Source organism: Gopherus evgoodei, chromosome 23, assembly GCF_007399415.2.
Source record: "Gopherus evgoodei ecotype Sinaloan lineage chromosome 23, rGopEvg1_v1.p, whole genome shotgun sequence".
In the NCBI taxonomy this organism is placed as follows: domain Eukaryota; kingdom Metazoa; phylum Chordata; order Testudines; family Testudinidae; genus Gopherus; species Gopherus evgoodei.
The window spans coordinates 9006787-9024217 of NC_044344.1; the positions used below are offsets into that span (position 1 = coordinate 9006787).

At 42.3% G+C, this 17431-nt stretch overlaps 1 protein-coding gene across 12 annotated transcripts in view; it reads right to left on the reverse strand.

The window, feature by feature from the left end:
• Window positions 1–17431, reverse strand: part of TANC2 (tetratricopeptide repeat, ankyrin repeat and coiled-coil containing 2) — a 617479-nt gene that overhangs the window by 45873 nt on the left and 554175 nt on the right. For all 12 annotated transcript variants that reach the window (XM_030541301.1, XM_030541300.1, XM_030541298.1 and 9 more), the window contains one exon: window positions 3119–3227. In XM_030541301.1, coding sequence (XP_030397161.1) covers window positions 3119–3227 — 109 coding nt within the window. The remainder of the gene's footprint in view (window positions 1–3118; window positions 3228–17431) is intronic.

The following is a 17431-nucleotide window of genomic DNA, read 5'->3' on the forward strand; positions in this document are numbered from 1 at the left end:
TTAAAAAACAACCTGAAAATATTTACACTCATAAAGGTGAGGGGGCTAAAAGGCACTTGCTTGAGCCCTAGTGCCAACAGGCAGCGTGCAAGTTTCCCTACGCAGATCTATCAAAACACCTCTTTGTGATTGTTATTCAGTGATTTTGAGTATCACTGATTTATCACACACTGAAATTCCAGACCCAGGTCTGTCCTGAACAGACTCAAATGACATGATCCTTTTGGGATGTGACAGGAATTGGTTTTAGGATAAACACTGTTTTAAAATTTTATTTTATTAGCCAAAATATAATCTGTGTATATCCCATAACTCCACCCAGTCCTACCAAATGTTTTACACATGGGTGGCGCGTAATGGAGGCTAAGTCTCCCCAAATCTCATGCCCCCGGGGGTGGGGTGGGGATGAGAGAGGGAGGGGGCATTGGCAGATTACCACAAGAGCCCATGGGGCCCTGGCCAATTTGGAGCCCGCAGAAAAACCTCCCCCAGCTATGGCCCTGGGGCTGCTTTTCTGGTCTCGGGTCCATAGCGGGAAAGAGGGGGGACAGAGTGAGCACGGGATGGGATCTGGGGGGAAGATACAGAGTGGGGACGGGGCTATGGGGAAGAGGCAGAATGGGGGACGGGCCATGGAGGAAGGGGTGGAAGGGGGTGGGGTCATGAGCGCAGCCGGGGGTGGAACAGGAAATGGGCTCTGTGCTCAGAGGTCTGGCAAGGGTCAAGAGTCCCGCTGTGGTTGGGCTGAGCTCTCAGCCCCCAACCCCGCCCTGGCTGGGGCCATGGAGAAGGCTGAGAGAAGTGAGCGGGGGGCGTGGACTCAACCAGAAGAGGCCAGGCTTCAGCTGGAAGAGGCGGGGCAGGGGCTAGCCTCTCCAAGAGGAAGCTTCACCAGCAGACCATGGTTTAACTTCTGATTCTCCTTTCACAGCAGTGTACAAGGTAACACCAATGGGGCTATGCTGGTATAAAACCAGTGACCATTTAGAATCAAGGCCTTTGCATTTAGATAAGGCTGCTCTTCCAACACAATACCACAGAAAAAATGTAAGCTGACTTTATGACCTGACATGCATCTCACTTGGCAGAAGGCTCACATCACAGCTACAAGATACTGATTTTACTAGACGACCTGGCAGAATGAGATGCTGTGAAGGAGAAATCACTTCCTCATAAACAGAAAGTATCTGCAATAACAGAAATGGGAGTGTGGACACAAGATACTTATATTTCCCCTGGAAAGGTTCCAGTATGAAAGTGTCTCTTTCAAGAAACAGTGCTGCTATGGTTCGATTTGGTAAAAAATACAAGCAGATCCTTGTAAACAAACAACTACTGTACATTAAGGAATAAAAATAGATCTGTTTAAGAAACACCAAAGGCTAATCTTTACTGTGCTTTTCCCATGTAAAACCATCTAACCCAAACCCCTTTCAAAACTCTGTAGTACTTCTGTACAACCTGATGTTACCCTCAGCTATCACCGAGGCAAATTATTCTTCCTAAAATCATACACGAAGGATTTTGCCAAGTAATTAGAAACAGAAAGCTACACTGACATCTTTCGTATGTTAACAGACACCTTCCAGGATGGTAAATATTTTTCAGTTCAAGTTGGACTCTATTGCCAACTCATTCACTTAATGAAACGTGAGGTTTGTTTAGATTTTGAAATCCTGCCATTTTCTCCATTATAAAGTGTAAAATGATAAAGGACTAGGCTCCAAATTCAGCTTTGGCACTGACGTTAATAGGAACTGACCCCATTAATGTCAGGGCTGAATCTGGAGCTACTTATGTATGTTAAAATCTGAAAATTATACACTGATTGGGATTCTTCACTTTACCTCAAACTTCCCATTAATCTCAAAATGCGGCAGACCTGCCATTACACATGATCATTAATATAGCCAGTGGAATTAAATAAAGAGATCTATCAGAATGTTAATAAAGCCTGGTGAGATACCAAAACTATCCTGTTGCTCTAAAAAATATTGGCAAAGTTGGTGCTGAAGTTTAAGCACCTGAATGAGTGCCCTGATTTTCTGATGTGCTGAGTACCGACAGCTCCCATTAATTTTAAGAAATGATTTATTCTCTCTGTTGTAGTTACAGTTACCTAACCAATTCCTATGCTGATTGGTGAACATTCTTTGGGCCTGAAGATATGACTCCAGTTGTGGATCAAATTTGAATCGTAACTAGTGACCCCTGGGTCACTCTTTGTATGGTGGGTAAAAATGGACCATTAAGGACAGTAACTAGACATTTTTTAATATGCTCAGCTCTGCAGAAACATGCACTCACTGGTAGATCATAAACAAACTATACCTGACTCATACATTGAGATGTCCAGATTAAGAACAAAGCATTTTACAAAGGAGGGAACTCATCCTATATTACACATAAGGAGACTGAATCAGACAGAAGAAGAAATTTGACCAAGGGCAGCGGCAGAGGCAGGAATAAAATCCAAGTCTCCTGACACACTGTCTAGTGCCCTCTCCACTTATAGTTCTGTCACTTTTAACATTAAGAATGTTTCAGAAGAGCTGTGGGAGCACAAAATGAAAACCTGGGTAACAAGGACGGCATTGCATACTGTGAACAGAATTCCAACCTTTGTCTCTGGCAAAATGTTACGCCCAGTCAAAATTGTAGTGCCATTTATTTAAGTCAGGTGCAGAAGTACTTGGCAAGGAGCATTTTAATCTGCTGTTCAGTGTGCGGTAGTTTGACAAAACAAGACGTTGTCAGATTTTATATCCGCCTCCCCCCCCCCCCTTAGAATCAAGGCAGATTTTCCCAACTTTCTGGCCCTTTAGAATTCCTCATGTCCTCACCAGTTCTCAAACACTAACTTTCTTCACGTGTTTTGGAAGCCTGAAGCAATGACACTTCTTACAGTCACACTGCAACAAGAACAGACCTTATATAGTGGGTATTGCAGTGTGATTGTAGCTGTGTTGGTCCCAGGAAAGCTTGTCTCTCTCACCAACAGAAGTTGGGCCAATAAAAGATACCACCTCACCCACCATGTCTCTCTGATAGTGGGTATTGACAGACTGTGTGTGTCAGGGAAGAGGATGGTGTGAGCTTTTCCTTGTATTCCTGTTACCTTAAAAATGTGTGCTTTGAGAATGTGATGTCCCAGCTCAATAGTCTGTTGTCGGTTTAGTTTCCCCTCCTGACGAGAAAACCAGAAAGCAAGCAGTGTGTGGCCACTCCTAGGAACAAGAATAAAAAAAAGTTAGTATTCGAAGAATCCCATTTCATTTTTAAATCTTCCTTGGGGTTGATGTCATTCAGCATCACCAATCTTACGTGCTGCCTTACGGAAGACTTAGGCTATCAGTCTCACTCAAACTACTTCCCCAGCGAATGACTTCTCAGATCCACATGCCTGTAGGGTGCAAGCTGAAGAATATGCACTTAACTGGTTGTAAATTCTGACCAAACAACTGCTGTAACAGAGCCTGGACATTTGGCTGAGTCCCTCTAATGAAGATGTATCTCTGCATATTTCTCAATGGTACCCCACTATAAAGGACCTCACTTATTTTAGACCCAATTGCTTGATGATTTCTTACTTTAATTCCTTGACATAAGAATTGTTGGGTCATGAAGCTGAGGCTAGAAAAACGTTTCTGTTAAAGAAGAGAGACATGGATCTCATTTCAAGTTTCTTCTGCAGATACAGCATCTGGTGTTTTCTCTCTCTCCTTCTGGGTCTCTGTCAACTCATTTTAAATTGTAGGGATGGTTAGAAAAGTGACTACATATAAACAGTACCTGCTCAGGGCTTGTCTACATGGAGAAATCAACCAGAATTGCTATTCACACCCTACCTAAAATAGACAAGCCCTTATTCTGCAGATCTCCTAGGTGCGTGTGTTTTCTGAGTCATATCTGCTGGCTTCATGGACAAAGTAATATTTTACAACAGTACTTTTTTACTCCTGTTAGCCTTGCAGAGCCAACCCAGCTTGGGAGAATGAACTGGACTAATTCTGATTTGTATACCATGGCATAAACTAATCGCAGGGCTTTTATTACTGGTGAGCATGTAGGACTTAAGAACTATGTTTGATTTACAGATTCTGGGGGAATTACCAGGATTGAAGGTTAGAAAATACAGTTTTTACTTGTAATGTGAACAGGTATGAACTATAATCGGTGAGATACAGCAATTATAGAACCTTATGGTGCCATTTTATAATCACTTTACAGAGAAAAACTGATTGAAGGGACACCATCAGCTTGACTTTTTGAAAGTGAAACATTTTAATAAAATCCAGTTTAAGAAAATTCTTTTTAAAGAATCGGCCAGATTCTTCTTTCTGTTATATCTTCCTAACACTGCTGTAATTCCACTCTGATGTACAACAATATTACAAGGGTTGTTAAACTTTCCTGTTGATATTTACAAAGATGGTTTCAGCAAGGAAGAAGCTAATTAATTGACAGGAAAGTAGACTATATATATGGAGTGCTGTCAAATACATAAAGTAAACTGGAAAAAAGAGAGGAAAATGTATTTCATTAACTTCTTTTGGTTCTAGCGATCTCAGGTGTAATTTGTAACCAGAATACACACACACATTTCCAGCTGAAAATTTTGATATTTCAAATTGACAATGACCCTTTAAAGATTAAGGACCTGATTCTCTTCTGCTGTGAGTTCTCTATAGTCATTTAACTCCAGTGCAAAGCAGGTCTAAAACATAACCAGATCAGAATGACAGAATTCTACATCCACTTTGCACTGGTGAAAGTGACAGCACAAGATGTAAAGCAGAGAAGGATCAGGCCCCAGAGAATGTTCCATACTTGAACGTGTGTGGCCTGAGAACAGTGTCTCCTGGTAAAAGAATTTCTTGTTTTTGTAAGAAGTGCTTCTCCTAACAGCAACACCCCTTTCTCATTTTACATTTAAATATACTGTATTTTTAAAAGGAAAAAAAAATAACAACAACAACAAACAGATTCACGTGAAGGAACAGTTTGAGAAGCAGAGTTACAAAAAGCAGTGCCAGGATTAAATGTATAAGCAGCCCAGATACAGTGACCTTCCAGGCTTTTTGAGTGCCAGCTTGGCAAACTTCTCCATCGTTCAACTATATCAGAAAAATAAACACACACTGTTGGAACTGTCCTCTTTGTTGTACTCACAGTGAAAAATACATGTGAGAAGAGAGAGAATTGTCTGTAATTTCCCCTTGACACCGCAGATAAGGAACAAAGGCATGTGTATTGCATTATTTTGCTTTTCTAAGACCTCGGAAGCCTCAGGGACTTTTTAAACCAATTTCTTTTCTGGAACCAATGCAGCTGTGCATTTAAAAAAACAACAATCTCCCCTCCCCCAAGCTAACATGATGTGACTTGTCACTTTAATAGGGTTTTTAAGGACAGAGCATGCTACTATCCCATTAGTACCTTATCAAATGGAAAAACTAATATGCCAGTGCTTAGAATGATCTAAATGCAACTGAGTAATCTAGACTAGAGGATCAATGTTTCCACAATGCTAGGGCTTATCAGCATGTCTAAATCCAAAGAATGATAATCCTTAGACACAGCACTTTCTAAAAGGGAAACCATAACCTGTTGTTTTGTTTAAGTGTAGCACGAAAGTGAAGGACCTGTAAACCAGGGCAAGCTTCTCTCACACAGCCCTGCCAGTACCTTAATTCTGACAGGTAATAGAGAGACTGATGATTATTTGCCAGATTGTAGGATGGTTTTAAAATATGGAGACATGACCATTAGCAGAGGGGTGCAAGAACAATTTTGTGTGTGTGTGTGTGGGGGGAGACAGACTGAGAGTCACTGAACCAAACTGTAAAGCCTGTATATGATGGAAACCGCTTCAAGTTAGGGGTGCGGCAGCCCCCAGCACCAGCACCAATCCATTAGCAGAACTGGATGAACAACAAAACACATTTTCAACCGTTTTCCTTAAAAGGCAAAATTTAAACCCTTTTCTCCATGAGTCAAAGGCCAGAGCATTAAACTTACACATAATTCTATTGTACCTCCCCCCAAAATGCAATGAATGTAAAGGTATAACATCAACTTAAATATCACTCTGCTATCTGAAATTTTTGTACCCACTATTGTTACAAGGAACGCTCAAGATGACTAGAACTGAAAAGGATTCCAGAGAAAATATATTTATTTCTGTTTATTCAGTTTATGTATTTTGTTTATTTGGCAGCATTTTGCATATAGTCAGTTTCACTGCTGTCCATGTGTAAGTGTGTATTTTAATCAGTAACTTCCCTGTTTGTGTGAGTCTTCCACACAGCAGAGATGGACAGAAAACCATGCACAAAATGGGATTGGGAACGTGACTGGAAAACCATGAAAAACAGCAGGGGGAGTTTGAAGAGGTTGTAGCACCTGAAGCCACTTTAGGATTCTTCTTCTTCTTCTTTTTTTTTTTTTTGAATTGACTAGATTTTCAGTCAGTGGTGTCCCTTTAAAGAAGATAATCTCGCAAATGTAATATTCACAGTAGTGGCGGGCTTCCGAAATACACTGATCAAAACTGTAAAAGGAGGATCGTTACCGATGATCAGCCTTCAGTAGTGCTCATAAAGAGACAGAGGAAAGAAAATGGATCATAAGGAAACAGACACTGTGATGTACTGCTTGAGTTTTGTAGGATGCAGCTGCAACTCAAGCAGTACAGCAAAACTCATCATTACTGTTAGTTTAATAAACCAAGTACATCTAATGACTTACCTGATTACACCGCTTATCTGTCGGGCAATGTCCCGTACATTTACCTCAACCAAAAGGATGGTGATTTGAGTCTACTCAGAGAACTCAGCTCTGGGCCTTATGTCTGGTCTTATGCACTGGAATGGAAATAAGGAGCTCCGAAGCTTTACACTAGGCTCTGATTCTGTTTCCATACATGGGCCTGTCAGCCTCAATTTTCCCATCTGTGAAACAAAGCTAATAACGCTCACACTTGCCTACTGCACAGAGGTGATTGAAGAATAGTCAGAAAATGTTTGGAAAGAGCTTTGAACACAAAGCTCTTTATATTAACGGTAGGTATTAATGGCATATCCAGGCACCAATAATGTGGCTGGGTCCGTGTACCAGAAGATAAGGTGCAATTCTTAACCCATGCAGCCCAAGGCAGCAGGTAGTTCCTAATTGCTTTCCAGCTGCAGCTGGTAGAATATGTGTGTATGTATAATATATCTGTGTGCATGGTTTGGGCTGTTCTTATGAATAAGGCATGCACCAACTATTTCAGAATAAAGGCTAGCATTCACGAGCAACATGTTACCTCTCCAATATTTCTTATACCTAAAAGCAGTGGCTTTGGGCTTGCTGATAAATATTTGCAGTCACTTGTTCTGTCAATGATAACTGCACACAAAAACTGATTCTAACAGCAGTGTCTTTTTAAAAAACACAACACAGAATGATTTCTACATCAAGGAGCCCAGTGAAATGATTTGCTTCGAATTTCACCACAGCAAAGGTTTATCCTCAGTGGGTTTCTATTTTTAATGTAAGTTTTTCTGTGTGAAAAATTAATAGTGCTGCCAGCTCTGTTATCAAAGCTTTTGTTCACTCTCCTACGTGGTACGTGTCGCCGCATGCTAACGCTGCACAGTTCATCACTGAATATTCCCATACCAACATATACATACTCCAGAGACAATGGGTCTTGATCCTGCAAGTTCTGGCACAATGTAAGATATGCACAAGACTGTTGCTGTGAGGGCTAATACAAAGGAGGGTTACATGTGGACACTGGAAAAGTTGAATATGAAGCATAGCTCTCCAGACTGATCAGGGTAGCCCCTGTGTGCCTGCTCCCCAACTAACCAGAATGCAGGATATGAAAGGGCCGGAGCACAGGCAGAAAAAGGGAAGTTACTTCCCTTACTGTAACTGGATTTCTTTTAGAAATAGTCAGAAAATCTGTATTCCACTGCAGGTATGCATGGGCTCCAAGTGACTGAGACCCAAGAATTTTTGCAATTGGTGTCTGTCAGTCTGCGTCTACACCCTGCACTCCTCATGCACCACTCTGAAGGTATATGCTTTGAACAGGGGGTTGGACTAAATGACCTCCTGAGGTCTCTTCCAACCCTAATCTTCTATGATCCTATAAGGGGTGGTGTGGACCGACCGCCTCTCCAGTGTCTTCTCTACTGTTAATCCAGACATGATCGAAGCAGAGGGGAAAGGGAATGCGTAGCTGAACACAGATAGGAACCACACATCTTGAACTCGAGGGACAATAAGGTAAGTAACTTCCCTTTCTTCTTTGAGTGCTGGTCCCTATGTGTATTCCACTGTGGGTGACTGACAAGAGTACTGTGACGAGAGGAGGGTATGGCTGCTTGTAGAACCTCTATCCCAAAAGATGTGTCAGCAGAGGAGACTTGGACCAAGGTGTAACGTCTTGTGGATTTGTGGATGGAGCTCCATGTTGCTCCCTTGCAAATAAGAAGCAGGGACACCTTGTGCAGTCAGGTTACTGAGGCTCCTTGTGGTCTTGTAGTGCGATCCTGTACTCTGTGGTGGAGAGCAGATGTGAAACAAAGTAGGATATAGCCAGAAATCCACTTGGTGAGTTTCTGGGAGGAAATAGCTTGTCCTCAGGCTCACTCCGCTATGGCAACAAACAATCTACCTGACTTTCTGATCTGTTTTGTTCTCTTCATGTAAAATATCAACACTTATCACATGTCACGGGCACACTGCTCATCACACATCGTGGGCATGAAGCCTCCGCTCCTCCCTGGAAGCATGGAGCTTTGGGAAGAACGCAGGCATGTGGATTATCTAATTTTTGTGAAATTTTGAAACTACCTTAGGGATGAATTTTGGGTGCAGTTGTAGAGAGACCTTCTCTTTATGGAATATTGTGTATGGTGGGTATGCCATTAGGGCCGCAAGTTAACCTACCCTTCTGGTCAAGGAAATGGCAACGAGGAAGGCATCCTTCATTGACAAGTGAGACGTCAAACATGTACCTAGGAGTTGAAAGGGTGGCTTAGTGGGGATTAAAAGATCTAAATCAAGGTCCCAGTGATGGGTTGGCTCTGATATATTTGGAAAAGTTCTGATTAAACCTTTCAGGAACCTAGTAGTTACTGGGTGAATAAAGACAGAGTAGCTGTCCTTTGGTGAGTGACATGTACGGACTGTTGTCAAGTGGATCCGCAGAAAGCTAAGGGAAAGACACATCATCTTGAGGGTAAGGAGGTTATCGAAGATACCAGGACTACTTGGTATCTCTGGAGACATATGACTGCCGGTCCCAGATAGAGAAATGCTTCTCTAACGTATGCTTGCTTAGTGTGGTACTCTGTCCCCCCTCTAGTTGTACTCAGCTCATCCAGAGATTAATAAGTCTGCTATAGGCTTAGCTAAGAGTCAAGTGGTCTTTTGCTCATGCAGTAGAGGCTGACGCACTAAACTTCAGAGGTCCCAAGTTCGATCTTGCCCACTGACAACTGGGGTCTGTTGGTGTTACACTTCCACTTGGCAAGATAATGTTATCTGGTGGAGTCCTTGCTGCTGTCATTAATAACGGCTTGCACAGCTCAGGGACAGGAATGTTCTGGCTGTGATGACCATTCAAGCTGTGATATGAAGAGCATTTAGACTGGGATGACTGAGCTTGCCGTTCTCTTGAGCCAAGAGATCTGACAAGGATTGAATGCTGATAGGCAGCGGGGTTGACGTTCATGAAAGACTTGGGAACTATCTGGGCCATTTGGGTGCAACGATGGCTTGCGCTCTGCCTTGTTAAATTTTCCAAATAATCCCAGGATAGCTGCAGGATGGGAGGAAAGGCACAGTTCAAGTGGCCTATCCCAGGGAGTAGGAGAGCATCGCTTCTGGAGTGCTGGCCTTGAGCTCCATTGGAGCAGTATGTCTTGCATTTCCTGCCAATGTACGCTATACTGTCCTTGCCAGTTTCACTATGGCTTCATTCACAGGGAGTGCTATCCAGCTTGATCCCTTGGGTTGTGGGTTGTCCAGGAGCTTATGTCATGTGTCCTGGAGATCTAGAGCTCTTCTGCCACTCTCCATAGCAGCTCCTGGAATTGGCTGTGGTTGTCCAAAGGAGATGGTGAATCTGGAGCAACGGCCTCATTGGGAGAGGAGGAAAATATCTCTGTCGGTAACAATGGATCTGGCTTGTATTCCCCCTCTTCAAATCAGGAGGAAATTCTGATTGCTCTCTTGGAGGGGAAAGGTAATATGACTCCCTATTAAATTGTAAAGACCCTGGGAGTTATATGCACAGGCCCTAGGGCCCGAACAGTGCTGTCATAAGGAGTTAAAGGTGAGTTCTAGAGGTTCCCAAAGCACAGGGTACCACGGGTCCTAGGGTGGGTGTCCAGATTTGGGTGGACAAAATTGGTTCCAGGCAGCTCGCAATGTCCAGTTTGGATTGATCTCTCTGAGTGGAGGTGATGACTGTTCCTCTGGTACTTCTGACACCCCAATGATGAGAAAGTTGGACCTGGGTCAGTTGATGGTGCTATCAGTTCTGCTGAAGAAAAACCACAGTTAGTAGATGGGACACGGGATAGACTTCTTTTTCCATACACTGTGACTCCTGACAAGGTCAAAATATCCCTGGTGAGGACTGGTTCTGACAAAAAGGAAGATTGCAGATCCAGGAGAACAAAGATGTCCTCCACAGGTGTGTACATCTCCATTCTTCCCAGGGTGCCTATCTGCCTCTCCCGTCAGAGTTGAAGTGGAAAGGCTCTTTGCTGGTGAATCCATCTGGGGTCCGTGGGGATATTGCTGGTGAATGAAGCTCCCATTGGGTGCTCTTCATTGATACCGGTGGTTCTCAGTCCCTTGACCTGGATGGTGCCGCAGACAGCGTTGCTGCTGGTGCAGAGTCTTGCTCCTGTGTATGTTCTTTATCATGGTCCTTGGGCTTAGGATGTGCCTAAGCGGGCACGAAGATTTGTCTGCTTGGAAGACAGAGTTGGGGAGGAATCTGTCCTCTTTGGAGTGGACTTAGATAGGGATCTGCTCTTCAGGCAATTAATGTTCTTAACGACATGCTCCCCTGTCAAGCCTCCCTCCTGCCAGAAAGCAGGAGTGACTTGGTGGTTGTTTAGAAACATTCTTATTAAATCAGGATGGGGTTTCCCCAGACCCCATCCTGCTCACAATTTTTTACTTTGTACAACACTCCACACCTGCTCTGGACAGGATCAAACTCTGTATGTGTGAAAAGTGCAAGACTGCTTTTATGCAGAGAGCACCTAACTCTCTCAGGACAGCATGGCTCAATGTCTGATCAGGGGGAGAGTAAACATAGTGCTCCCAGGGTTGGGGGGATAGGAAGTGGCAAAGGAGAAAGAAAAGTAGACCAGAGACAGATAAAACAGATACTGGCAAGTGCAGGAGTGAATCATTTGGCCCAAAGAAAGGAAACAAAATTAAACCAAATTGTTGGAATAAGTCTTCTAAATCACTCTGCTTATGGCCCCCTTGATGGCACTTGATTGATGCTCTGATGGTCCACTTCAATCACAATGAAAACTCATTACCTTATACTCGGAGTAACACGTGTGATGTATTTTGCCCAATGTACCTGGGATATTATTTCTATATATACACATTTGAATCCCCATGTATATCTGTCTTTCTGATATGTCTCCTTTGAATTCTTGATATTATATCAATGCTGCATAAGGTACGGCAGGACTTCAGTACGGGAATGCTACTACAAACTAATCACATTCCATCCTTTTGTTTCACATCTCATCTTCTATTTTCAGCAGTAGGTTAAGCTGGCCCTGAAGAGTTCACACACACTGGAATTTCTGCATGCCTTAGAATTATTGAATCTGTTTAACAGTGACACCTGCTGGCTAAGAAGAAACAATATCAGCAGAAGTGGAAAGGGAAATTATTTCATTGTTATATCAGTGCACAGAGCTGGAGAAATTACAGAAATTGCCAGGGCAGCGTAAAGGGCCTTAGTTTAAATGAGAATGAGGTCCACAGTTTGTATACACAGAGAAGAACGTTATTTAAGGGGAAAGATAGAATTAAATTCCTCTAGAAATGCTAAAATAAACACACATACAAATATTAATTAAAAAAAATTAATAAGGATCAACCATACAAAAATTACTGGGCCTAAATGGGTAACTGATCTTGTTTGGTGCTTTGATGCTAAATCGATGGTAGGCCCACATCTTGAATAGTGTGTGCAGATATGGTCCCCCCATCTCAAAAAAGATATATTGGAATTGGAAAAGGTTCAGAAAAGGGCAACAAAAATGATTACGGGTATGGAATGGCTTCCGTATGAGGAGTGATTAATAAGATTGGGACTTTTCAGAGTCGGCTAAGGGGAGATATGATTGAGGTCTATAAAATCATGACTGGTGTAGAGAAAGTAGATAAGGACGTGTTGTTTACTACTTCTCATAACACAAGAACTAGGGGTCACCAAATGAAATTAATAGGCAGCAGGTTTAAAACAAACAAAAGGAAGTATTTCTTCACACAACGCACAGTCAATCTGTGGAACTCCTTGCCAGAGGATGTTGTGAAGGCCAACAGCATAACAGGGTTCAAAAAAGAACTAGATACATTCATGGAGGACAGGTCCATCAATGGCTATTAGCCAGGATGGGCAGGAATGGTGTTTCTAGCCTCTGTTTGCCAGAAGCTGGGAATGGGTGACAGGAGATGGATCACTTGAGGATTACCTGTTCTGTTCATTACCTCTGGGCACCCAGCACTGTCCACTGTTGGAAGACAGGATAGTGGGCTGGATGGATCTTTGATCTGACCCAGTAGGGCCATTCTTATGTTCTTGTGTTTGAAGATTTTACAAATCAGTATTAGGACTGCCCCACACCATGCTGTCGTATCAGCGCCATCTGATAGGGGTGAGCTGTGACTGTGTCAAACCTCTCTCTTCACAGTTCCATTTTAAGGAGAAAAAAATCTTGGGCTTCCATTACAATGTTTCACCATAAGAGAAAACTACATCCCTGCATAAACAAATCAGCTTGGGCTAGGTTTCTTCTCTGGGCTTTCACCATTGGAGACCAGGGTTCACATGCAGATTGAGGGCACCAATGAACATGAACTGGGTGGTTCTATCCCTAGTCCCTAGTGAACATGGATTCAAATCACAAAAGCCTCACATAATTCACCCCGGGTGAGGCCCAAAAGTGAAACACAAGGGCACTGACTGTCAGAGAACTGAATATCACAATTCACTTGCTATTAGTTGATATTCAAGCATATCCCTACAGTCCATCATTCATTATCCACAGCACAAACAAAAAGCAAACTAAAGTGTTAATTTTGACCTACCAAGCCCTGCATGGGTTGTGCCCTGGCTTCCTTACAGAGATCCACTTCTGTTATTCACTTTCCCAGCAGTTAAAATCAACTAGCAATTCCAGTTAACACTCTGAACGCTGCCAGGCTGGTCACAGTGTTTTCAGGATGAGGGAGGAACTCACTTTGTCTGCTGGTCCAAAAAAGCCTAGGATTTGGGCGAGGGGTTGTTTTTTGTTTTCACTTTTTTGAGGCATGCAGCAAACCCAGTTTATTCAGCTATTTCCTGAGCACCTTGTCTTGGAGGGAATGAGTCTCTCTTGTGAGTTGGGGGAACACTTTTTTTTTCAGTTGATTTGTCGACTTCATTACATCACATAGCAATACAAAAGAATTACAGGAAGAACTGCTTTCTTCTAACACTGAACATCACTAGATTAAGGAAAGCCATATTATCCCTAAAGCTATTCCTCCATCTCTTCCTTCCTGCTTGAGTAGGTATCTTCTGCCTACTACACTCTTTGCCCACAGACATTTCCTCACATTTAAAATTCCAGTTTTGTGATTTTAAAATAATTCTCAATGTGCCCAAAGATTACAATGGATGATGAAGATAAAGAGCTAATGGCTGGATTCTCTTTTACATGAAGACACCTTTCTATCACTCAGGCCAAGTAAAGGAGATTTAAAATAGGTGTAAATTATACTAACTCCCACTTTAAGACACGGTTACACTAAGGCCCCTTTACACAACTCTGGCAGTGTAAGTGTGCATCAGAAACAAGAGATTTTCTTTGTGCTCTGTAAATTCCAAGCTCCCTGATTTACATCCAAGTTGCCTTTCTTGCAGCTAACTGGATGAAAACCTTCCAAAATACAGACAGTTGACACTGGGCCCAGTGAATCTGCTTTTCCAGGAGACTCATGTTCATATTTTATTCAGAGCTCCACAGTGTGCTTCTATTAGAACTGCAGAGCACACAGTGCTTCCTGTCCCAGCAAAGACAAGTGTCTCCTTTTCTGCTAGACAGCTCTGGAAAGTCTCTCTTAAAAGAAAGTCTGCTAAGACAATTTGAGAAAATGTCTCCTGAAAAAAAAAGTGCTCTAAGCCAATGTCCTGCCCAGCACACACACAGAGCACAAAGGTTCACCACTCACAGTGGACATTTTTGAAGGATCATTTGATAATTGAACTTAACTGATTGAATTTTGCACCAATGATTTACTACATGTACCAGTCAGGGATGCTCCAGTTTACGGTAAATTTGAGTGAGGGTGGGTGAGTATGCGTCTAGTGCTGGGAGATTTTGTATTGATTTGTGTGTGTGGCAAATAAGGGATGTTTGCTGTGGTAAGGAGCTGTCTGTGTTTGGGGTTATTGTGTGTTCTGGTTGTGTTGTTGTGTCTAGGAGGTTGGGCTATCGAGTTGTGTTGGTGGAGAACAAAGGGTGGTTGTGTTGACTTGTGTTTGGAGAGGTTGTGCTTTGGGATTCTGTGTTGTGTAATTTATAAAGTCAAAATGGCTAAGAACTTAAAAGTCCATGTTCCCCACAGTTTGTACAGAGGGCTGTCCCCCTGGCTGGAGGCACAACCACCTCTTTGTTACCCTGCACAGCTGTTATTCCCACCTTCTGATCAGCTGTCACATTCCAACTACCACAGAACCTTTGGACTCCAACACTCCATCTGGTTCTCGCAGATAGTATGAAGGAAGGTGGGCAAATGTGTGTGTAGGGCTGGGAGAGTTGTGTTGATTTGTGTGGGGGTTATTCTGTGCTGGGAGATTTGTGCTGATTCCTGCAGGTGGCGAATGACAGGTGGATGCTGCGGTGAGGCACTGTGTGTGTTTGGGGATATTGTGTGTGCTGGTTGTGTTACGGTGTGGGTGGTTTTGAAGAACTGTGGCAGCTGGGCCAAATAATTCACCATCTGTGCAGTCTCCCTCATATAATCAATGACATTGTTGCATGTAAATTAGCTGCAGAATAAGAGTGCGGACTGACTGAGTTACTCGGACGTTATAATGATGTAGGACTTTTAGCCTGGCACAGGAACATGCCTTACTGTTACTGTACACTGCCTGGGTGTAATTAAAATGGCTGAGAATTTAAAAATTGTATAGCAACAGGTCACAAACCCTGTGATGATTCAACCTGGTGATATTCTGAATCAAAAGAGCTTTCAACTATGCCTGTAGCTGTCTCCATCACTTCACACTGACTCAACACACATTCTATGCTTCAGAACGACAATCCTGAAATTTTATTATAGAGATTAACTGTGAACTAATATAGAGTTCATTAAAATTTATGCAAGAAATAACACAGGCAAAATAGGAAATGCACCTATATGTGCAATATTACACCCTATGGAATAAAACACTAATCAGCTTAGGTTGCAAAGCAGGAGAATTCAAAATCTTTGTAATTTTATGTCACTACAGGTGCTATTCTTATTTGTATGAATATCCCACAATTTTTGGACTCAGTCTCTTTCAAAGCTAGTTGATTCAATAATACCTTGGAGCAGTAAAATCTGCAGCAAAGAATGGTTTCATCGATTACGCCATGCAGAAATGAACAAAGGTGCCCTCAACCACAGAAGTCACTTAGAAATCTAAAAGTAATTGAAGATCCAGAAGAAGTGTGACAAGATTGCAAATTTCTTTGGGAAAGGGCAGGCGCATTCCCTAATTCTGGGGCAAGATACCTACCCTGTCATGTCCTTTGGTTGCTTTCCTCAGCCAACTAAAATCAAATCACCTTATCTAGACTGTCATTTATATCATTATTATTACAATAATTTTGTTGTGTTGCAGTAGAGTCAAGCGATTTCAATTGTAGGCCAGGACCACATTGTGCTAGGTACTAAACACACAAACAAAAGTCAGTCCCTGAGACTAAGGATAGATGGGACCATTATGATCATCTTGACTGATCATCTGCATAACACAGGCCAGAGAATTTCACCCAGTGATTTCTGTATCAAGTTTAATTTGTGGTTTAACTGGAGAACATCTTTTAGAAAGACATCCAATCTTAACTGAAAGCCTTAACAAAGACCCTATCTCAGCCAAACAGATATAATTTTTGATGAATACAAGACACAGGATTGTACATAGGATCTGTATATTGGTGCTATCATAGCCCAGTCTGTTTCACTATCACCCAGTGGCTTGACATGTATACTGATCAGGATAAATGGCAAAACAGAAAACTGTGGAATCCCATAGAAGAGAGCCCAAGGGGTAATTGCCCAATGCCATACTCTGGGACTTCTTTAAAAGGCAGGAATGGAATCATTCTGACACAGACTGGTCTACCCTGCAAGGGTCTGTAGTCAAATCAACAACATTTTGTGATCAAAGGTTTCTGATGGATGTAATAAAATCAGCAAGGTCATTTGACCCTTGTCTCTTACTAGGAGATGAACAGTTACCAATAAAACCACCACAGATGTATCCACATGGAGGCTAAAATCTAGGTCAAGGACACAGACAGGATCAAAGAAATCTGACTCTCAAATTATCTTGGAACCACAGAGTGCTAGCTGGGGGAGAATCTGACCTCATATCTTTTTATCTGCGGTGTACGGCACCCAACACTCCTTTAGGCACTGTAAAATAACTAACCACAATATCATATCCCTGGTGTCTGTGTCCCAGTGAGCTGAGTGCCTTGGTGTACATACGTAATTGGGGAGCACACAGAGCACACTAGTGCTGCAAGTGTTGGCTAAACTAAGACAGAACCAAGACATTTCATTTCTTGAACTAAGTCTGTTATTAATGTATTTGATTTCTTGCGTGAATGTGCCTTAACAAACAGGTCTGCAGCCACTAAAACATAAAAAGAATCATAATGACAGGCAGTGGTATGTTTTATCTGTACTGATCAAAAAATAATTGGGGTTTCAAACAGAATGGGATATATAGCATGGAGAGAGGTACTGTATGGGAGAATGAATTTTCTTACTAGCAAACAGATTAATTGGGGTAGAAAACAGACATAGGAGTATTGAGCTATGCAGGAAAGAGATACAGTTTCATAGATGAAAACAGAAGCCTGCACAATACTGAAGTCCAGTAAGGGCCTGATTTTCAGAAGAG